Consider the following 23849-nt stretch of genomic DNA (forward strand, 5'->3'; position numbering starts at 1 on the left):
TCCGTCTGTCAAGCCAGGCCCAGCTCAGACAGACAGCGAGGCCCCCTCCCATGCATGCAGCTATAAATGCTCTCCCTCCACCCCGGCACGGAAAAAATGGAACTTTCTCCTTGGGCTCCTCACATACTGTGTGATCCATACACACTTACAATTCACGCTTAAGACCTGAAGACAGTTTGTCCGTTCTGTGTGTCTAACACACTGCCTTGCACATAGTAGGTGCTTGTTAAAGGTTTGTGGGATGCACACATATTTCACTTACAATTCACGCTTAAGACCTGAAGACAGTTTGTCCATTCTGTGTGTCTAACACACTGCCTTGCACATAGTAGGTGCTTGTTAAAGGTTTGTTGGACATGGGGCAGGCATGGCTGAATGAAGTGGCAGGAACATTCCCTGTGGCACACTGTTCTGGTCTGTCCACAGAGGAGAGGTCCATCTGGGAGTGGTGAGTCATATTCAACTCTGGGAGGCTGTTTCTGGGGTACACGTTGCCGTGGTTTGGTTAAGGAGGTGAGATGGAATTCCAGAGTTGAAGTAGGAATGGAGGAGGAGTAAGAAGAGGTGAACTTTGCCCTTGACTTCTCTAAAGAGGAGGTCACCTTGGGCCTCTCCCTGATCCGCCCCCCCAACCCCCAGGCCTCAGTCTCCTGGCCTGTACAGTAGTGGGAGGACAGGAGCAGGGGTGTCTGGTGGGCGACGGGCGTGTGCGCCGAGTTGATTGCATGATCTCTTGTACTTTTTTTTTTTTTGCGGTACGCGGGCCTCTCACTGTTGCGGCCTCTCCCGTTGCGGAGCACAGGCTCTGGACGCGCAGACTCAGCGGCCATGGCTCACGGGCCCAGCCGCTCCGCGGCATGTGGGATTTTCCCAGACCGGGGCACGAACCCGTGTCCCCTGCATCGGCAGGCGGACTCTCAACCACTGCGCCACCAGGGAAGCCCTCTTTTTCTTTTTAAACTCTTAATTTTGAGGAAATGGGAATCATTATTTATCAAGGGGATCCTCTCTCTGTGTCTTTAACTGCTCATCTCCAGCCTCATTTAAGGGCCCATCCTTCTCTGCCAGTCACTGCAGTGTGTGTGGTCTTCCAGACTCTGCACTAAGCTCCTTTATTCACATTCCATACCTGTGTCCTGGGTAATTCCTATCCAGATGCTGGTGAATTCCAAGTCTGTATGTCCATCCTTGATGATGGCCCAAGCGCTAGATCTTCGTTTGTATCCCCCGCCTGCCGGACGTCTCAATTTGGTTGACCCTGGAATCATTAGATTCAACATGTGTAAAATCGAGCTTACTTTCTTGAAGGCAGCATAGGGATAAACTGTGGGCTCTGGAGTCGATTGATTCTGCCATTTACTGGAGTCGTGGCCACTGCTCGTGTGTAAAAGGGGGGAAGGGTGGCACCTACGTCACAGGACCATTGTGAGAGTCAAATGCGAGTCCTCAGACCCAGGTGTGGAATGACTCTTTCGTGGATGTTGATACAGATACTTTGTACGTACGGTCTTGTTTGATGAGACGGATGTTTGTCTTCTTTGAGGGAGGGCTCGTTATTTTCTTCAAAGTCTGTAAAAATCAAGCATCCAAGATTAAATAACTCATGCTTAGCCTCACAACCACTAGCATTTGTATTCGGACCAGTTGACCTTTTAGCACAGCCTCTTGGCCGTGAAGCTCGGCTTCCCCACCCACTGTGTGACCCGGCCAGAAACCTGAGGGTCATCTTTGACTCTTTCTTTCCCATCACAACCTCCAACAAAATCCAGCCCATTAGCAGGTTTTCTCAACTGAACCCCTGCGTATCAGAAGATACTGGCATTTCCTTATCCCAGTGATCCTGGGTCCTGCCTCCATCATCTCTTGTTTCTGTGACGACACAGGCCTCCTGATCTGGTTCGTGGCTTCTCCTCTCATGTGTTCTCTGTGGGCTCTCTAACAACCCTGTTCCAAGACACTTTTCTGCCACTGTCTTTGGGGTCAGGTGCAGAGTCCTCAATATAACTTCCAAGGCCCTGAACCGTGTGGCTTCTCGTGTCCCGTTGAGCTTCACGTCTTGCCCCTCCCCTCACAGGAAGCCGAGACCTGGCTTTATTGAGCTGCTGCACCATGCGAGGAAGAGTGGCACAGCCTGGGCGGAAGTTCCCTTGGGAGGCTTGCCTTGATTCTAGGTCCTACCAAATTCTGAGACCAGCACCCGCTCGGTGTGTTACAACCCTTTGTCCTTCCTCATCCTGGCTGTGACACACTGGGTGCGCCCCTCATGTTTATTCCACTGTCACTTACAGACTGGGAGCCCCACGGAGGCAGGGACATATCTCACTTCCGGACCTCTGTATCCCCTGTGCGTTGCACAGCGCCTGGCACTGTGCTCAGTAAAATACGTAGGTGCCCAGAGTGTCACACTGGAGATGAAGCTATTAAAACTCACATTTCATGACTTTCTGAGACCACACAACTCATTAGAAACAGTTGCAGTGGTTAGCAGCACAGATTTTAATACCAAACTGATTCAAGCCCTCCCTCTGCTACTTACCTCATCTAAGCCTCAGTTTCCTGTTTTATAAAATGGGGATGAGACCTGCTAGGGTTAGGAGAACAAAGTGAGGGTATTGCATGCTCAGTGCCAGGACAAGCACCTGCACGTTGTAAACTGTCTGGTGATAGGTTTTCATTCGAACCTCTCAGAGCAGCATTTGCCTTGTGACACTGTCAGAGCAGAGCGACATTGTCTGCTGATGGGCACATTGAGCTGATGTTCACAGAAAGTGTAAATCAAGAATAAAGACAGTTCTATTAGGAAAATCCTCAGGTTTTGAAAGTGTTTTATCTGGTGATTTTATTTTATTTTTTTTTGACTGTAATTATCTCTAGAAAGACTAAACTGTACCGAAGTCTAAAAATATGTACTAGGAAGCATTCCCAAGGTTCTGTTTATCGTTATATAAAAGAGAATGATCGTATATGAACTTAAATGAAACCCTGTATCGGCTTAGCGTGATGGCATGTGGATTGGGCTCCAGAAGTGGCAAATCCCTTTCATATACTATATTTACGTGATTGATTTCTCATGGATGGCGGTGCCTGTAATCCACAGATCATTTTCATTTGATAGAAAGATAAATATAACCCTAAATGGTAAGTTTCAATGAAGGATTTAATATTCTTATTATATATCACAAACTGGAGCATTGCTCATAAAATGAACGAATTGAGGATGTTTTGGAAGCAGGCTATCGTGGGTTCAAGCCCTGGTTCCACCACATCTTACCATCATGACCTTGGACAAGTTCTTTCAGACCTCTGAGCTCTGGGTTTCTCATCTGTTAAATAGATCGGGTACTCTGTGCCATCTTCAGGATTTGCTGGGAAGGCAGAGTAATAAGCAAACGTGTAAATCACTCAGCACTGCCCTCAGTTCTGCTTGCAAAACCCCCCAGACATCTTACTCTCAATTTTAGCCCAAATTAAATTGGTAACAGATCTATTTGAAAATTCGTTAGCTCATGGTAAAGGTAACCGTTGCCAACCTGGATTATCTTATCCAAGGAGAACAGTTGACTGATGAATTTTTCCATAGTTCAGCTTCTTAGCTGTACTTGCTATCCACCACAACAGGAAAACGTTTAAGAATTACAGTTCATGCTGTTTAAAAGGTATAGTGAAACCTTGAAGTAATTCAGTCTAGTATTTGAGAAAAAGTCAACTTGTTATCAGTATTTTAGCGAGTTGTTTTAAAATTCCCAGTGACCTAGCCCCCTTTAGTTTGCTACCACTATGGTCAATCCGTTCATAATCTCTGTAGCCGCCATAGCTCCAATGTCATATAACCACTAACTACAGGAGGATCTCGAGAATCCTCCATACAGTATAACCATTTATGAAGTAGTAAAAACATGGATTTGACTTCTGTGGGCAACTATCGTTGGTACTTAGTTATTATTAGTGCTCGAGTTATCATGGGAAGTGTGTAAAACATAATAGCTAACTCTTTGGAGAATTTGCTTCAAGAAATGATTGGAAAATGTGATCTGTATAAGAAGACGTTTCAATTTGTGCATGGCTACTGGCTTTTAAGTACCTTACTGTTTTGCTCCTGATGTTCCCACTGTTAATTCTTTTCTTAATTGATGTCTGTGCTCTCTCTCTCTCTCTCATCTCCCTGGCAGTCTTTTCCCTATAAAAGGACCCATCTGTCTAAGGTAGAGATTTTCCATTTTTCTGTACTAATCAGTGGCTAGGCTGCATGGGGTAGGCACGCTTCTCGTTTAGAAGTCTCCCTTAACTCTGCTTGTCCCGTACAGTGGTGTTTTGTTTGCTTTCCTTCAAGTAAAATATGTTCTTTTCAGCCTGAATTCAAGCACTCCCAAAGTATGTCTAATTTATAATCATAGTCATAGAGCAAAGAATACATTTTAAACTTGCTAACCCATAATGATTAAAAAGCGTACCTGACAAACCAGTGTTCTTTGTAATATGTAACTACATATAGAGAATATGAGAGTGAAAAAAGCTCTTTCAGAAAAGTGACTCATTTTCATTTGATTTATTAGACTTGAATTTGAGCGGCAACAGCGTGAAGAACTTGAGAAATTAGAAAGTAAAAGGTAAGCCACGTGGTAGGAGTCATAACACCACAGAGTGGGTGGGTGCCTGTGTTGATGTCCTAGGCTGAGATCACCTGTGTCTGTGTCCTCTCCCTCTGGCTCCGTGTCCATCATTTACACGTCTGATGACTGTAGCTCCTTTCTCTTTAGCTGGTTAGTTTTACTTCACGTTTGAATTTTTTAAATAGTTCATCTTCAAATACTTGTGAGACGGGGGAGTAGAGTCAGTAGGCAAATTTAATACACTCTTTAAGTGTAATACATCAAATGTAGACTTGTTTAAATTTAACTAAAAAGTATTTCTTCCTTAATAATATCCTGAGTTTTAAAAAAGCCGAAAGAATGACCCTTCCCCTTCTTATGCCTCCTCACTTTTTAAACCTCTTTCCTTATGTTGACCAGCCATTTGTATTTCCTTTTCTAATCTGCCTCTGCGTGTTCTCAGCTCCCTTTCCTTTTGGGTGTGTGTGTGTGTGTGTGTGTGTGTGTGTGTGTGTGTGTGTGTGTGTGTGTGTGTGTGTGTGTGTGTGTTTAATTGATTTGGAGAGCATTTTTTATATGTTCTGAGTGTAATTCTTTGATAAAACTAAGTAGTTTTCTTTTTTTCCTGTCCTATTTAACAAGCCAAGAAATGGACCAAGGATCGATATTAGAATAGAAAGTAAGGCCGCAGAAAATCTACACCCTGGCTATTTATTTTCTAGAGTGTGGGGTCTGGATGTTACAGATGAATTAGTTTAGCTCACAGCATCATGGACGATAGGTCTTGGGTGGCTCAGGAGATGGAGGCCGTGCATCCGTACTCTGACATGCCCTGTGTTCTTGCTTTGGAGGCCACCCTGACCTCGAAACATTGACTTAGCACCCAGTGGGGACCCTTTGCTCTCTAAGACACACCATGACATGTAACGGCCAGAATCATGCATTTAAGTATTCTAATGGAGACTGACGTTATTTTCAATGTTATGCATTAATAAACTAATATTTTGGATCATTTGGTGATTACCATTTGTCCTAAACTAGTGATTAAATAGCGTGTAGTTATTTGAGCTGGAACAATGAAGTGTCGATTATCTTGACTTTGATATTTGACCCTGATGAGTTGAGGACAGCATAAGCATTTTTATTTAATGTCATTTTGTAACCGAATTTCCATTGAGTTTTAGCCTTTGGGCTGAATAAAATTATTCACATTTAATTTAAATTGGGCATGCCTCTTTCTCTTTGAGCTCAGGGGGCTTTAAAAATTATATCATGCATAACACATTATGCTTATAGGTTCTGCAAAGAAATGATAGCAGAAGCTACTTCAGGAGATTAGGCAAATGATATGTTGGACAGTTACAGAGTAAAAAAATTAAACAGCATGCTGCTGGATATTAAAAGGAAAGTGCTGTTCTCTCTTTTTTTTTTTTTTTTTAAATTTAGTGAAGGGTGTGTGGTGTATGTCCATTTCTAGGAGGTATCAGTTTAGGGAGAAGTTAGAGCAGCTTTTGAACCTAGCGCTCAAATAACGATCAGTCAACGATTTGCATTTCAGAAAACTCATAGAAGAGATGGAGGAAAAGCAAAAGTCCGACAAGGCTGCGCTGGAGCGGATGCAGCAGGAGGTGGAGACCCAGCGCAAGGAGACGGAGATCGTGCAGCTACAGATCCGCAAGCAGGAGGAGAGCCTCAAGCGCCGCAGCTTCCACCTGGAGAGCAAGCTCAAGGACCTGCTGGCCGAAAAGGAGCGGTTCGAGGAGGAGAGGCTGAGGGAGCAGCAGGAGACTGAGCTGCAGAAGAAGAAACAGGAAGAGGAGCGGTTTCTCCGCGTCCGGGAAGAGCTCCAGCGGCTGCAAGAACTCAACAGCCATGAGAAGGCCGAGAAGGTTCAGATATTTCAGGAGCTGGAGCAACTCAAAAGGGAAAAAGAGGAGCAGTGTGTCAGGCTGGAGCAGGAGAGGAGGCGGCTGGAGGGGCAGGAGGAGGAGCAGGTCCTGCGCGTGGCGCGCCTGGAGGAGCAGCTCCGGGAGAAGCGGGAGCTGGTCCGGCTGCCGCGGCTCGGGGAGGCGCAGCGCGCGGAGGAGGAGCGGCAGGACCTCGAGGGCATCCGCGCATGTCTCCTGCGGGCCAAGGAGGCCTGTGCCGAGGGGGACGGCGATGGCCGGGAGCTCGAACGGGCGCAGCTGCGTTTCTTAGCGTTCAAGCGAAGGCAGCTGGCCGCGCTGACCACCCTGGAGAAGGAGCTGGTTCAGCAGAAGGAGCTCCTGAAAAAGGAAGTGGAGGAAGAACGTGAAATCCTGGAGCGCTTAAAATCTGGCAGCAAGGAAGAATCGAAGTCGTTGTTCAAGAAGGATGGTGGTGCCGCAGATGTGACCCACGCGGCTGGAGATGCGGAGCAGATCAAGCCGGCGGAGGGGAGGCTGCAGTGTAAGGAGAGCCAGCTCCAGTATCTCCTGCAGCATCATTTGCCGAGGCTGTTGGAAGAGAAACAGAGAGCCTGCGAGATCCTCGACCGAGGTCCTCTCGGCCTGGACAACACTCTCTACCAAGTGGAGAAAGAGATGGAAGAAAAAGAAGAGCAGCTCGCGCAGTACCAGGCCAGCGCCAGCCAGCTGCAGAAGCTCCAGGCCACCTTCGAGTTCACGGCCAACGTGGCCCGTCAGGAGGAGAAGGTGAGGCAGAAGGAAAAGGAGATCCTGGAATCCCGGGAGCAGCAGCAGAGGGAGGCGCTGGAGCGGGCGGTGGCCCGGCTGGAGCGGAGGCACTCTGCCCTGCAGCGGCGCTACGCCCGGGGCCTGGGGGCCGAGGAGCGGAGGCCGAAGCCGGCCACCTTGACCGCCGGCGGCAGCGAGCGGTCCGGGCTCCGGGCCGGCCTGGGGGCCGAGCAGGAAGCCCTGGAGAAGGACCGGGAGAGGTGAGCCGAGCCCGAGGGGACGCCTGCCACACCCTCCGTGCCCCACGGCATTAACCCTCGGGCTGTGATGGCGCGGCTTCTAGCCCTGGTGCTGTGTCTCTCACTGTTGTTTGAAAAAGTAATTCTGTAGCCTTTATGTTTTCTGATTCACTGGCAAATGCTTAGCCTTCTTTTCTTTTTCCTTAGGATCCTTGGTTTAGAGTCACTGGCCTAAAGTTGGAAAAAACACACAAACTAAGCCCATGTCTGTTACCTCACTGACCTCTGACTGTGTGTTTAATATTTGATAAACAGGGAAGACTGAGAAAGCTTCCAGCCGGATTCCCCCTCCCTCCTTCGGTGCTCTCCCCAAACCCCATTCCCTTTCGTTGACTCCTTTTCCCTCTGCTGCCCTTTCCCTCCCCTTCCTCCCTCTCCACCCCGCCCCCCCCATGTCTTCTCTGGGACCTTGACCAGCACTTGTTCACAGGTTCCATAAACACTGATTTCCACACCTGGCAGCGAACTGAAAAATATCCCTCCCCCCACCCCTGCTGATTCTCAGTGTTTGAGAATCCAGAGGGACACCTCAGGATTCTGTATTAAAAAATAAACAAGCAAAGCTCTCTAGATGTTCCAAACATGGTGGTCTATCCAGGCATGTTAGGTCATGATTCTCTGATATTATTTTCGATGTTGTGAACTAGGGAGTAGCGCTGTTTTCATGATAAAGGAAGAATATTTCTCTTCCTCTACCTGTTGCCTGTCACCTTGCTTCTCAGAGGTAGGATCTCAAGACAAATAAATACGTGAACTGGGGGATGCTTTTTCTGCTAACCCTGCAGACGCGATGCCAAGACTCAGAGAGACTGGCGGCCGCCTGTTGTGCAGACGTCATCGGATTTGGTGTCCCGCAAGGGGGCTTTGTGCCCTTCCCAACCCCTTCCTGCCCTGCTGGCCTTGGGCAGGCTCTTCCACCTTGGGGCCGCAGTGTCCTTACCCTCATGAGGAGGGCATGGGCCTGTGTATTTTCTTTAGTTCCAGACCCTTTGGTCTGTTGAGATCTTAACTGAAGCCCAGGTTACGGGGGCCTGGAATGCTGCCCCCTCCCCAGGAGCCCTCCCCTCACAGCACCTCCCGAGGGGCTGCAGCAGAAGCCCGGAGTGCTGGCCTCTAGGAGCTCAGCTTGACATTGGCAGAGGCCTGGGATCCATGCTGATGACGAGGCAAGATCTACTGGGAGGTGTTGCCTGAGCCCCTGTCCACCATTTTGCCTGAAAAGGTCAGGACAGCCTCCTTTCAAACAATCTGCTTAAACTGGATTCTGTTTACCAAGCTCTCCAGTAATCCCCCCAGGCAAAACAGTGACAGGTGACAATCAAAAACCATAATGCTGTGACTTCAGAGAAATAGGTCTGTGGTTTAAGAAAATGATTGTAGGTACCTTATGTAAATGAAATTGCTGGACAAAGGTCTAGCCCCAGGAAATTTACAGCAGTGGAGGGCACGCTCTCTATGTGTATCCTGCGCTGTGCAGTGAGAATGCAGCAGGGGCTTGGAGCCTGATGTCCTGGCTTTTGTCAACCGGCTTCGCTCCCTGGCCATTTAGCATTAATACTCGATTATAGTGGATACACTGTAATGATTTCCCGATGTCAGCTTTTCTCCAGAAGCCACGCAAAGGAGGCTTTTAGCTTCCTGCGTTTTGATGGAGTAGACTTTGCAAAGCCCTAATTCAGGCCAGCGAATTTTGAGCGCTTTGCTCTGGCTTTGATGGTCCTGCAGCTTTCTGGGGGTACTGGTGTTGTGTCTTATTATCTCTGGGTTCTCATGGCTGAGCCAGGGCCCGCTGCGCACCCTGAGCTGACCTCTTGTGAGTTTCCAAAGTACCAAATATCAAATTCACGTGGAGCCAGACTGGACCAACGGCGCACTTGGCTTTCCCTGTCAGCTTGCTGTATGAGCGAGATTTAATCATTTTCTTTCTTCTTTCTCCTTGATGGTTGATGGGACAAGTGTCAGGCAGTTAGAAAGTGGTAGAGTTGCATCTCGAATCCAGCTTGTGCCCACTTTGTCCTCCTGTCTGCTGACGACAGAGCCACTGCTGGGCAGACCAGTTCTTCTCGTGTGCTGCGACCCTTTCCATGCAAGGCCCTGCTGTCCCTCGCCATGTATAGAAATCCTGCTCAGCCTTCAGGGTCCCACTGGTGCCTCTTGCTGTGTGGAGTCCTTCCCATTGCCCAGCCCTGAAGGATGTCTTTGAACAACTCTGTAGGCATCATCTTAATTACAAACATTGGCTCATTTTCCTTACCATCTTTGAGATTCTGTGTTAACCTTGTTCCCTGGTTCTTTGCCCACCACCTGGCCCCTGACATCACTTCTCTGTGCTCAGTCCTTCCTCCTTCAAGAATACTGCATGCTCTGCAGTCTGGTGCTCAGTAATCGGTAGACAGATGAAAGGCTGAGTTCAGCTGGGCATTGTCTCCCGCGGACCCAGGAGCTCCTACCCTGGTGATCCCATAATCACATTTCCGAGAGCCAAGACCTTGGCTTTCACGTTCAGGATAGAGCAGTCAAATCACTGCTGGTGACACCAGAGAGCTGGCAGTGTTGTGGCGTGTCAGCATCTGAAACCAGACTCTCTGAATTTTGGACCTGAAGGAATTTGGAGAGACTAGTTGACTCTCTCATTTGATACATGAAGAAATTGAGACCCAGCTGTCATTAACAGTGAGTGGGCTGCAGCCCCTAGATGGTTCTGTGGGCCAAATTTACTGGCAAGTTTGGCCCTCTAGCCTGATGGCCCTGGATTCAGTCGTGCCTGGGCCAGTGGGAGACCAGCCATACACACAGTCGACCTTACATCAGACGTATCATCTGTCGTTGGAAATAAATGTTTGGTTCCACAGCTCATGGTTTATATTAATTTCTCTAGATACTCAGCCTGCTTTCCTAGGTCTCTCTCGCCTGTTTCTGTTTTCCACACCCACTGCCTTAGCCAAAGCGGATTCCTGGTTTTTGTGGTTTAGTCCCTTTGTTTCTGCACCTGGAGAACCACCCAGTGTCATTTCCAAATGCCAAATTCCCACTGGCCCGTGAAGACTCAACTTAGAACTGCCTTGACCATGAAGGTTCTCCTAGATTGGCAGTTTTAAAGAATTCTTTAAAGCAGAGATCTCTTTTGTCAAATAGAAATACTTATTGGGATCTGATATGTAGGCTACAACCAACTGTTTTGTTGAAGCTGGGTTTGGGACTCAGAATCCTGCACATCTAGCTCTGAGGATTTGCTGAGCACAGTGGGAATATCTTTGCCCTTGATGGTAGAACTCTCTCCAACTTTTGGGTGCCTGTAGCACTTGTCCTGCACCGCTCTTGTGGCCTGTTATCACCTTATACCTTGTCTTATAGGTATGTGGTACCTTTTCTACTGGAAGGTAAAGCTCTTTGCACAGTTTTGGTCCGGATCTCTCATGGTTTCTAGGGAAGATTCTCAGGAGATACTGTTAATGAGTGAATTCACAGAACTTCCATCTCTGTAGGTTAGAACATGAAATCCAGCAGTTGAAGCAGAAGATCTGTGAGGTCGATGGTGTTCAAAAAGGGCATCGTGGGACCTTGGAGGGAAAACCTGCTTCTTCCAGCTTGCCATCCAGTGCTGAAAAGTCTTACCTGGTCCCCCTGATGGATGCCAGGTACTGGACATTAAATTGATGGCATGCCTATTTCTGATGTGATTTAGTGACTCACAGTACCTTATATTGGCCAGTTTGCATATGGAGGACTCTATCAAAGGTGGTAAGCAGTACTTGTCCCCACGACATGCTTTGTCCTGATCAGCTGTTGCCTGGCCCGTGGTGGAGTGAGATGTCATTTAAAGGGCCCAAGACCTGAGACCTGACCAGCCAAATCTAAGGAATACTGGTGCAAGGAGTTTGTGTGAGAAGGTGGAATTAAAAGGTTCAGGGAAACCAGTTCATCCAGAAAGAAGTGATACAAGGCTAGGTTGAGAGGAACAAAGTAGAGTTAACTGAATTGTACCAAGAAGGACCTTGTGCTGACAAATAATTTATAGAAGCCATAGATTACAAATAGATGAAGTCTGTCACGAAGACTGTACCAGTATATTCAGAATGATCACGAATAGCATAAATACAAATCGATGTTACTATAGGAAAATGATTTTCAACTTGGGTGGCATCATGAATTGCCCTGTGGCTTACAGCCCTCAGCTAAATCAACCTAATCATTCTTTGCCTATAAGAAAATTGACTATTTTTCTCAACCCCATCTACGTCATGGGGACATTTCAAATTGGGCAGCCCTGAGCCCTGGCTGGTAGGAGTTAGGTATTCAGGTATCAGAATGTACTCAGAATGGCATGAGCCTCTATGGTCCCTTAAATCTAGGTCTGCATCTTCTGTGGTGCTCATTTAAAATTTGAGGTCCAGGGAGATTTGTTTCTAAGTGGCCTTGGTTCAGATTCAGTTGCATATGATTTTCTTTACTGAAATACTGAAAGGTAAACGCTGCATTTTATTACCCTAGCTCCATTCTGTGGGGCTGTTTTACCTGTAATATTAATCTCTTTACCCAGCATATCAAGAAGTCATTTAGCCATGGTCAGTAGTACAGAAATGTGTGTAGGATTTTGCATGGGCTTAGAAAGGTGCAACCAGATTTTTTATTTTTTAGTGTGCTAAGATGTAAACATGCAAAACACTTCATTTAAAATAATCCGTCTAATTCATTGTCTGTAGAACTGGGGCAGGGAGCCTAGAACTGAGAAAGCCTTGCCTTTGGGTGGCCTGAGCCACTAGAAAGATTTTGATGGAACCCAAATTCTCTCTTTCCCTGGTTCCTCTGGGTGGATGGCTGTACTTCACACAGTATCCCCTGTATCGTATTGGGTACCAGCTGTTTTCCCTGTATCGTATGGGGTACCAGATATTCGGTTGACAGCTGTTTCTGGCTTCAGCCATCTTGACCCTTCACCAGGCATTTTGGAAGATCTAGAGACCTTTAAAATGTGGTGTCTCGTGGCCGGGTGCAGAGACAAGACAGAGCAGGAATGATGTGAGACATTGTTCCATCCAATAGTGAAGGTCTGTGGAGAGTGCATCTACTTTTTGTTTTTCCTTTTAATCCTCTGAAATGATTTTGTGTTTTGTGAGAAATAAGAATCATCGTTTTCTGTGTGAGGAAACGGAGGCTCGGTGAATGAAGTGTTGGGTAGTGATGCCTTCTGAGACCGCAGAGTCATCTGGAACCCAAGTCTGCAACTCTCCCCTGTCCTGCAGCAGAGGTTCCGCTCAGGACGTAGGGAGGGATTTGGATGGGATCACTGAGTCTCCCTTCTGTTCCCAAGATTCGGTTATTCGTCCAGGCCTCTCTTGTTTGGGGAAAACCCAGATAGTAAACACATGGCATTAGATTTCCTAGAAAGTTGACAGATGTTCCAGAGCCTGAGTTGTGATTACATTTGGCATTTAGAACGAGAAGGTTCCCAGCCGCAAAGGGCATGGTAACGAAAAGATCTCAGAATGCCCTGTGTGGTTACAAGCGGTCACGGACTCCCATCTCTTTTGCTTCCAGGATCAGTGCTTACATTGAAGAAGAAGTCCAGAGGCGCCTTCAGGATCTGCACCGTGTGGTTGACGATGGCAGCAGTGCACCTGCCGAGACCGTGAAGGTGAGTGAAGGAGCAGGTGATCTGGTTATTCGTTTTCAAGATGACCTTTCAGTAAGGAGCGGGGGTGGGGGGGTGGGGGGGTCTTTTATGTACTGTTTCTCAGAAAATTGAGATGCAAAATGCTGTAGAAATATTAAATTTTGCTCGGGTGGAGCTTAACAGTTTATAAATAGTATTAATTCAAGAGTAACTTTATTTTAAAATTTTGAACTTCTGGGGGAAATTCTTGAGTGAGTATGAAGTTTCCTGAAGTGCTTTATTTACTTTGTTTGATTTATAAAAATTCTACACGTAACACCTTTCTGTTTTCTCCAAAAATATAATCAATTTCCATAAGTATTTAAATTCACTCGATAAATTATACCAAGTAGAAATATAATTTTGCCTTTGAGAAGATACATACTTGTGACAAGCTGATTTTTATCAAAATAAAGTCATTTCATTTCTACCCTGCAAATTAAGAAGTGTCCTAAGGAAATTTGCCTTTAAAATTGTTCTTCGAATTTTAAGATTAGGAATAAATGGTTCAGTTCCCTTACAGGCAGATGTATCGATAGAGTCCCGTTTACCTTGGGAATATAAATTCTCAAGAAGGGTTGTCATTGTGGAATGACAAGTATGTTTCCTTAGAATTTTGTTCTCATAAATATTGTAATCAAATCATTTTTTCCCTCTTTATGAACATGCTATAGTTTAATATAGAGGGCTTTTATTTTCTTTTCAGGATAATGAGAAACTTCACAATGGCACTGTTCAACGTAAGCTAAAATATGAGGTAGGTAATGACTTTTCAGGTTGATAGGGTTGCCTTAAATTACAGCATGCTTGTGTGATTAAATTTTCTTAATGTTTAGTTGCGTGATTAGAATTTCAAGGTCCCAGTGAGATTAATGGCTAATAAGCAAGGCAAGCTATTATATGACTTAAAATTAAATGGAATCCTGCTGGTTGCAAACTGCTTTATTTATTTATTGTTAGGTTTTTTGGTGTTGTTTTTTTCTTTTTGCAAACTACTTTGACTTTGTTCGAATGGCGTGTAGCTGTGGTAGAGGCCCTTTGCCCAGTTTCTCATTCGTAGCAGTATCCTTTCCCTTGGTCTGCATTTAAAAGGCTGAATTATATAATCAGAATCAGATGGGGGGTTTGGAAATGAAACTGGGTACTTCTCGAGGTTTTAGAAACCCTGCGTGTTTTATCGACCGCGTTGGCAACGGTGCAGAGGAGATACTCTTGGTTGGGTAGCTTATTTCTCTGGTGGGTTGTCAAACCAAGGTTTGTTTGGGCATACGATTTGTAAGGCTTTATCTGTATTTTCCTCCGCTGAGGGACTTGTCCTTACATACACTCCCAAATTAAAAAGCAAAGAAGCAAAACTACGAGGTGGTGGAAATCTTACATCACTGAACAGAGCGAGTGGCGGAGGGGTGGGTGTCCCATGGGACACCCCATGGCCCTCCATCCCAACCATCCAGGAATGACACTGTCTTCCTGTGGACGTCCATTTCCTCAGCAGGTAACCTTGTGAAGAGAAGGACATTGCCTTTCATTTCTTTGTGTCCACCTGCCTGGTCTGTAGCAGGCTGGCAGTGAACCTTACATGGTGCTGGTTTGTAGATATCATTATGACGATCTCAGCGGGGCATTTACAATGAAGGATTCCAGTGAAACAAACCAAGAGGCCAGAGAAACATGCATGACGTTGGAATACTTGTCAGTTTCTGATTTGCATTGTCTGCCCCGATTACTCTTACTTGCCCATTGGAAAATTGCATCAAAGGTCTTAAGGTTTATTTTAGAGTAAATAAAATACTGTGGATCAATCCCCTACAACGTATTTTGACCAAAATAGCTGGCGATGTATAAGATATGAAATATGGAAATGGATGCTTTGCGTGTGAATCAGGTCCTCTCTTCTGAAATCATGAATCAGTCAACACGAATGGCTTAGGCTTTCGATTGAGCCTCTGCATTAATCCACACGATGAAAACCAATGCCCGCAAGAATCTTCATGTGGAAAAGAATCACAAAAGGTGCCACAGCCCCATCTCACCTGTTTTTGACAGAAGAGCTCTCTTGCCCCGTTGCTGTCCAAAGAAGTCACTGACGCCCCCAGCCGAGAGGAGAGGAGGAAGGTGGACCAGAACCACCACTGGATCCGGCCCGCGACCCGGAGCGTCTCAGGTCCCTCTGCCCCCTCCTCAGCGCCAGGCGGAGGGGCCCGCCAGCGGGGGTCTCAGCCCTCGGAGCCCGAGCCGTCGCACCGCAGCGATTGTCACGGGGCGGCTCTCAACCAGAACACGTCGATCTAACTAAAATCTCTTTTCTTAGCGAAAGCAGCACCAGCGGTGAGGGACATTTTCAGGGTGAGTCAGAAAATTTCAGTGAACCGACGACCCCTGAAGGTGAACACAGCCCGGGGGTCACGTCCAGCTGGACTTGGCTGCAGTGCGCATCCCAGGAAGCGTCCGTGCACAGCGGGAGCGAGCAGACCAGGCAGAGCCAGCTCCTCTGCCTCGTTCTCTCTGAAAGTGTCTCAAGCCACAGCGTCCCCCCCGAGGGCTCCGGCCTCCGAGCTCTGCCGGGAGCAGGAAGCCAGGGAGGAGGTGGTGGCCAAGGCAGTGAGCTCTCTGGGGTCACCCGTGAGTGTCAGGCCAGAGGGAAGCAGCGGGTTGGACTCTTTTTACCAGCGGGTCTCGGACCTTTACAGAGACACCAGTAGCCACCTGCTGTGGGCGGGCACGCGGGGAGCCTGTGGGACCCTGGGGGCTCGCCTCCCGTGCAGCAGCACTCATCGCGAGGCCGCCGTTTCTGAAACTCTTACCCCTGGACACGCTCTTGGAGGCACCCGGGGTGTCACCAGAAGCTCATTCTTTTCCCGAAGAAGCTCAGGTTGGCAGCAGCAGGGAAGGGTCAGGGGCCGTCGGGCGGGCAGGGGGCCTGGTGCCCTACAGAGCCACAGCTGCCGACTTTCCAGGCTCCTCGCCGGGCTCCGTCTTCTGCCTAGAGGTGGAAGGTACCAGAATGGGCTCTGTGCTTAAGCAGACGCTCGTGCGATTCCCAGACCAAATGCTGAAGCTTCCAGAGTGCCCTTTGAAAGGCTTCCTTGAGCTGGTGGCCGGTTCCCTACCAGGACTTCGGGCGACACGAGTGAGGCCCAGCGTGTGTACTGGCTCGCTGTCGCCAGCTGCGCGGAGCCCGCCCCCTGGCCCGCGTGTGAGCTGCTGCTCCGCTCAGCCCTGTGCGCGCTGGTTCTGAATCCCCCAGCCTCCGTGGGTCTGCTCCGCGCTCTGCCCCTCTCTGGGCTACAGGAGGTTCAGATCGGCTTTGGTGGGCAGAACGTTTCACTCCTGGGCTCTGCAGAGAGTCTCCTGCTCACCGCGCTTACCTACAGCAGACACCTCTGTCGGTAGATGTGCTGGGACCTCCTGTGTGTCCTGACGTCCAAGGCCGATGCCGCCGCCTGCACCAGCCATCCTTTGTTCCAGCAAGATCTGGTCCAGCTTTCCCTTGATTGGAAGGCGGAAATCCCTGATTTAGTTTTGGTGAATGGAGTTCAGTTGTCATCCAGGTTCCAGAATACCTGGTCGACCTGATTTATTTCCTTCACGGAAACCTGGACGTGGACGCCCCGTCTCTGGTGGAGGTTCAGCTCTTGCTGTACACGGCGGTCAGAGTCGAGGGTGGCTCTGGCCCAGGCCACTGCCAGCCGCTGGTCCTTCTCAACACCCACGTCGCCCTGGTGAGGGAAGACGGCGTGTTCTACCCTCAGAGCGGCTCTCCGAGCTCGCCGCCTCCAGGGACACGGTTTGATGTGGTCAGGTGCCGAGCTTTAAGTGAATTCAGGTGTCTTGTTGTCGCAGAGATGAAAACAGCATCCACCATCAAACTCGTCTTCTTCCCGAAACTCACACCCACCAGATTCAGGAAGCAGTGTCGCCCAGCACCCTCAGGAAGCCCAGAATGTTCAGCTGCTCACCAGCACCTGTGTCCGGAGGGCGGCCGCAATGGGGCCCCTGAGGTCTGGAAGCTGACCCTCACCTCTCAGGACGAGGCTCTGTGCCTAATCGCACACTTGACGAGGCTCTAGGGAGGAGACCTGTGAAAATACTCCACGTATTTTTTGAGATCTTTCATAAAATAAACATGATGAAAGTCATCCAGGGCTATGTCTATCTCAGTGTAGCTAACTGATCTGAAGCTGGAAAAATGCAGGCCTCTATAAATTGAAAATGTAAATATTTTAAATATCGCCACTGAACTAAAAATAGGTGATAGTAGAGCACTGATGAAGTATCTTTATCACCACCTTGCTTCACTTTCTTGAACGTCAGCCGTGTAAATCGGGTCCTCATTATTTGTGAGGTGCTGGAAGCATTTCACATTGTGCTCGTGTCGACCTGTGCTTATGTGCCTTGGAGTCTATTTCTGCTGGACACTGGCAGGCGGATTTGTGCTGCCTGAAAAGGTGTCTGTCTGGTCTGGCAGTGACCCTCTCGACGTCCTCGCGTTGGCCAAGGTTGGGACAGCTCTGCCGCAGAGCACGTTAGTGACACATCAGGCTTCCCTGGAGGACCTGGGGGTTTACAGCGCCCTCCCCTCCCTGTAACACGTAGGATGTAGGCAGCGCCCCTGCCCTGTGGGGTCTTCTTCAGGGCATTGCCTTTTCCCTCCTCCCTTCAGACTCTGGACTGTTCCTTTCCAGCCTGTGACTTCAGCTCCTCCCTCGTTGGCTTAGCTTTGACTGCCCTTCCCCTGGGCCACATGCCCCCAGTGTGCCAGGCCTTCCTCTGAGCTTTGGTGGTCCTCTCCTAGAGAGACTCTTAGCCCCGGTGTAACTTCCCAGGCTGCCGTGCGCTATCTTATCAGATAGAGACCACGTCGATGGCATCCGGCGCTTCCCTGGCGGCCCTCCCGCCTGCCTCTCAGCTGGCTCACCCTCCTTCACCTCCGACCACAGGGGCCTGCTGGCCTCGCTTCTGAGAGCAACTCATGGCCGTGTCTGCCTCAGGTCGGGCTCCTCTCCCCACCGGTACCACCCAGGAGCCGGCTGCCCTCCTCCTGGAAAGAGGCTTGAAGCTGGGCTCTCAGAAATCTCTCCCTTCTCTGGTTGACCCCTTCCTTTGCCCCCGCTGCTGTTCTCATTCCTATGCGGAGTCGGGTTACACGTTTTGTACTGGTGTTTTACTGCATCTGACCCTGGGTTGCTCCGCGCACCTTCTCCTGTTTCTCAGTTATGAATGTCCTACTAGCTTCCAGAGTCTCAGGAGGAGCCACCTCCCCCTGTCCTTCACTTCAGCCAGGGTCACAGCAGCTGCGCTGCAGTGCGTCCGCGCTTAGCGACTCGGCCGTTCCGCTAAGGCCTCCGTTTTAGCCTGGCCTGCGGGGGCCACTTTGTGTTCTGGTCAGATATTTACATAACGTGCAATATAATGTTGTAGCCCCCCTTCACTTCTGTTCCTCGTCCGTGATAGGGCCAGTGCCAGGGCTGACCCTTCCAGGAACTGTCCGTCTCCCTTTGGTCAGGAAATGCAGGTCTTCCCTCTCTTCCCCATCAGCGCCGACAACAAGCTACTGAACTTGCTCCAAGTTTCCAGCATTGGTTTTCCTCTCCCCAGGTTCTGGGGACATGAGCGGGGAGAGGCAGGACCCGGGAGAGTGCATCAGGGTCCACACTGCTGGCCGCAGCCTGGTTTGCGGTGGCCAAGCGGAGCTTTTTGTCTTTTTGAGGTGATAGAATTCAAGTGTTTTTCCCTTTTCATGTGAAGCCCTTTTTACCTCTTCAGCAACACCCTCTACCCCCAATACACACAGACACACACACACATACACGCACCCTATTGCCTTACACGTGGAGGCTTTTGAGTCTGCGGTAAGGACATGATTACAGTCAGTTCGCTTGTCACATGCTTGGCTGGTGGACCTTCTACCACAGAAAAAATTTCCAAAATGAACCACAATAGTCTTCTAATATCTTATCAATAATATTTCCCCTAATTTAAATTGAGTATTTTCTCGTGTGTTCTTGATAAGAAGAACGGAATGAATGATCATGAAGAGTGGAGAGAGTGAAGTTTAAGATGTCAGCAGAGGAATGCCTTGGTTGGAAAGGAAACAGTACATAAGCAGTTCAAAATTTTAACAGCGTGATACGTATTAAACAGACAGACCTGCTCGTCCTCATAGGTGAAGAAGCAGAATCCTACTGCGTTATCAATGATGTTCTTTAATATTGTCCGTAGATGGAGCACACAGCGAAAGTGGGCATTGCATACAGATCATATTATCGGTTATGACTTGTTCAGTCTGCTTTACGGTCCAAGTGGCCCGAGGTGAGGGCTGCATTCTGCTCTCACTACAAAACAGAAGCAGCTGCCTCTGGGCAGTTCAGATTTCACGTGTCACTTCTTTTCACCTAAGCATACTTTTTACCTTGAGATCAAATACGGTCCTGATATGAGAATTTGATTTGCCATCATGAAGTGAGTATTAAGGTGGTCATGATGCCTGGAGAAGCCAGTGGAGTGGTGTGCGTGCCCTTGTCCTCCGTGGCTTCAGTCCTAGGGCCTCTCTGGCTCACGGGCTCATTTTCGGGTTCTGAGCCGGGACACTGCGGCAGCGGAGCAGGCGTGGCAGCCTCAGCGTCCAGCCTGAAGTACCGTCTTCTCAGTTGTAACGAGTTCCTGTATCAGAAAGAAATAGATTCATACACACTTTATGATGTGGCATCTTGCACTGTCGTAATATAGGCGTAAGCTTGTTAATGCGTTCTAGACAATACCTCTTTGAGGCCTTTTGAAACAGTGATTTCATCTGAATTTGATTAAAATCCATTTTGCTCACAGCTGCCTGTTGTGCAGACTTGTGGTTGGCAGGGTGAATTTATTTCGTCTTTGTTGAAAAACATTTCAAAACAGTTTGTCTCCCTGTTCCCATTACTTAAAAAAATGTGTGTGCATCCTCTGGAGAGAATGCTTACGCCTTCCAGTGGTCGTAATTACAGTAATTTTTATTTACATTCTTTAGACGAGTGATGAATTACAGCTTTGAATGATAAATAGATTAGAGCACTTTTATTAGTGCTTCTCAGATGGTCTTGTTGGACAGACCAGTTTCTCATGAGGTCGTCTTGTTAATTTAGTTACACAGCTTCCACTGTTCCCTTTAGTTGATACTGCTTCCTTCCCTAACGTACCTTTTGTGATGTCCTATCAGTCAGCTGTTGCCAAATAGCAGGCAACCCTCGAAATTGTAGTGACGCAACAAGAAAAAGCTTTTATTCCTCACTGATGGTTTGCAAGTAAATCGAGGCAGCTCTGCTTTAGGCTAAGGTCATCTGCAGGTCAGCTAGTTCGGTCTGCACCACCTGCCTCATTTTGGATCTACGTGGAAGGGGCAGTGGCCGTATCATGTCGATGACAGAAGCACAAAAAGGCAACCGTGCGTCATGTCTGCTAACATCCCCTTGGCCAACGCAAGTGACACATGCAAGTCCAAAGTCAAGGGGCAAAAGGCAGCGCACACTCCATTCACCACGAAGCCATGGCAAGAATATCTGCTCCTCCTCCTACGGCTACAAGGGAGAGAGAATTGGGACCACACCCAGATGCATTGGGTCAGGGTTCCCAAGGTTCTAGTGAAGATAAATTCAGGTCAAACCTGTAGGACCTCTCCCTTCTGGAAGTACTGAGTCCTAGTTACTAGTTGAACTTATTTTCCAGTTCAGTCTTTGCTTGACACCTCCACAGGCTGATCATCACCTGCCTCTGAAGTAGTTTATCCATTGGGATCTGCTCTCGTTAGACCGTCGTTTCCATAGTCTTCCTTAATGTGGCCTCCATCTGCAGTCCGTCCGTCTGTGGCGCCCTCAGTCACAGAGTAGAACAAGTCTGTTTCACAACTGTGTTACATCACAGCCCTTCCAAGAACACAGTGCGCTCTCTCTCACCTCCTCGGGGTTTTCTTCTTTTTTTTTTTTTTACGGTACGCGGGCCTCTCACTGCTGTGGCCTCTTCCGTTGCGGAGCACAGGCTCTGGACATGCAGGCTCAGCGGCCATGGCTCACGGGCCCAGCCGCCCCGCGGCATGTGGGATCCTCCCGGACCGGGACGCGAACCTGCGTCCCCTGCATCGGCAGGCGGACTCTCAACCACTGCGCCACCAGGGAAGCCCCAACGGGGTTTTCTTCTTTACCTCCAACACTCTTTGGTCCCCCTGCTGGTTCTTACACAACACGGATTCCAAACCACACCGTCCAGTCTCTTTTTAAGGATGCACCCTTGTAATTTTTAAAAAACCTCCTTTATAAGGAACGGAACGGAATACAGTTGGGTGAGAAGGAAAGAGATTCTATTATAAATCACTACTCACGTTTTCTTCTTCTGCCATCTTGTTAAACCCTTCTGTTGCTGAAGATGCAGTGGACTGCAGCGGTAACAGCCCTGACCACCCTTTATATTGTGGTTTACAGCATGCAGAGTTCTTTCCTGTGTATTGTTTCTTTGGAGCCCCACAGTGATCCTCCCAGGATGGGCGAATTGTTGTCGATTTCCATTTTGTATCTGAAAGGATCACTGATTGGGAATTGGAACTCAAACCCAGACCTTACTCCAGAATGTATGTTCTTTCCACAATGCCAGAGTCACCTTCTGGTCATGGTTATTCTTGACATTGCCTGAATACATTTCTTTGTTGTTGATTTGTTTTTTTCGTAGGAATGAATACTTGATTGGAAGAACTACTGATTTTTTTTCTGACTTGTAACTTTTTTCTTGGAATTTCTAGACATTAAATATTATTTCTCTTTTTATGAGTTTTGTTTTTCAAGAAATGCCTTACAAGTTTCTTTGCCATTCCATCGTGTCTTCGTACGCCTTATGTCTCCTTTTTGCTCTCTACATTTTAGCTCTTACAGAAGAAATGCCTGGGTATAATCATTGTGGCAGTACAGTACAGATAACCTTGTGTGCTCGAAGTTGCTCCTTTAGTTGGAAGATTAAACAATATGCTCTACAGAAACCTGAGAAAGAGAATCTCCACCAATCCCCTACCCCCACTTCAGTTTTGCCTGGACCTGAGAAATTAGTACAGTTTGAACCAAAACTAGGGCTCAGCAGAAGTCAGTGAGTGACGATGAGTGGTATCTTTCTTGGGTCATTAAAGACATTGTAGAACCAGGAGGGAGATCAGCTGGTTTTCCCTCCTCAGGTCCTCAACTGCCTAGACTCATGTTTGGTAACGAGAGCCACATGACAGCTACTGCCACATTCGTACTAGACCTGTTATTTAGTCTTTTTTTAAATCATCCATCTAACGATGGGTTATCCAGAGACAATGACCATTGAAGTTCTTTTGGTCTAGAGAAAGATGGGGACATTTTTAATAGCTTCAGGCTGAAACATTCATCAGATCATTCAGTATTTCCAAACCTTGAAACAATGTTGATCAGTCAACCCAGATCTACATGGATGAAATAATCTACTTTTAGTGAGAATCACAGATTCGAATTTACTGGAAGGCCAGTAAACTCAGGATATTCCACAAGCATTTATATCCAACACAGTTTGTCATTTTCTGGGTAATTTATCCTTGATAACATATAGATATAGATACATATCAAAAGGAAAGAAATACTCCTTTATTTGAAAACCCATATTTCTGTTTCCTGACGTGCGTCTTTTAAAGTCACTTTAAAATGAGATGCAGTTCATGGTGGTTGTACATGTCGGGCTGTTGTTAAGTCCTGACCCTGACCTGGAGCAGGTAGGTGTGCCATGTGTCTTAGCAAATCCAGGTCAGTTGTTGGTACTAAGCCTTCAAAGGCGGTGTGGGACTAGCCCCGGTCCCTTCACAGCACAGGCTGGCTTCGCCTTCTGGAGAGGAATGCAAGCATGTCTTGGCTTTTTGCCACATTTGTAACGTACATCTGCTCGCACAGGTTACCTTTATGCCCCATTTCCTGTGACGTGGCTCGTATTTGAGAAGGTGATGGGTCCTCACCATCTCTGCCCCAGACCCCCATTTTCAAACTGCTGGGTCATAGTAGGTGCTTGATGCAAATAGCTCTAATTAGAACTATTACTGTGGCATGTGTGGTTGAAAAAAGAGGGATTAGAAATATGTGCTATGCTGGGAACAGAGAAAGGGGAATTACTAGTTTTTGCTAAATCTGATAAAAACCCAGGTTTGCCTGTATTTTAGAAGCAAAGCTTGGATATTTGGCTAAGAGATCAGACGGCCGTCCTGAGCCCTGACCTTGTCATGGTTAAAGCATATACTGAATTCAGCCATCTGGTATGTAATTAGAGCATTTAGGGGAGAATGTTGATGACTCCCTTTGGAATCGGTTCACTCTGTGCCCTCTGCAGTGCCGACAGTGATCCTAGTGGATGTTAATGCTGCTTCCTATTAATTTTCTTAATTTGCTCCTTTTGAAGGAGACAGCCTGAGTAGGAAGAGAAGATTCTAATCCGAATATTCAAAACATAGCCTGTGTTCTGTCTGCTTCTTTAGGCTGAGGACTGGACTATAATATTTCCACACCATTGGAAAAATAGTGAGTTTGTTGACACAGGACATTGTTTTGTTAAAAGCTATCAGAAAAATATTTCTCTGTATCTTATTTTAAAAGATTTTTTTTTTTTTAAAGAGGACCATTTTTTAAGTCTTTAT

At 47.6% G+C, this 23849-nt stretch overlaps 1 protein-coding gene and 1 pseudogene across 4 annotated transcripts in view; both read left to right on the top strand.

The window, feature by feature from the left end:
- Positions 1–23849, top strand: part of KIF16B (kinesin family member 16B) — a 280303-nt gene that overhangs the window by 165380 nt on the left and 91074 nt on the right. The window contains exons 18-23 of one of the 3 annotated variants that reach the window (XM_082670031.1): positions 4170–4202; positions 4554–4607; positions 6148–7506; positions 11031–11183; positions 13084–13180; positions 13905–13955. In XM_082670031.1, coding sequence (XP_082526157.1) covers positions 4170–4202; positions 4554–4607; positions 6148–7506; positions 11031–11183; positions 13084–13180; positions 13905–13955 — 1747 coding nt within the window. The remainder of the gene's footprint in view (positions 1–4169; positions 4203–4553; positions 4608–6147; positions 7507–11030; positions 11184–13083; positions 13181–13904; positions 13956–23849) is intronic. The other 2 variants (XM_082670032.1, XM_082670033.1) reach the window with 2 other exon arrangements.
- On the top strand, positions 15162–17268 carry LOC309832213 (annotated as a pseudogene). Its single transcript has 3 exons — positions 15162–15211; positions 15510–15799; positions 15889–17268. The product of its transcript is annotated as an uncharacterized misc_RNA (transcript).

This window comes from Grampus griseus (assembly GCF_964374135.1).
Source record: "Grampus griseus genome assembly, chromosome: 14".
NCBI classification, from domain to species: domain Eukaryota; kingdom Metazoa; phylum Chordata; class Mammalia; order Artiodactyla; family Delphinidae; genus Grampus; species Grampus griseus.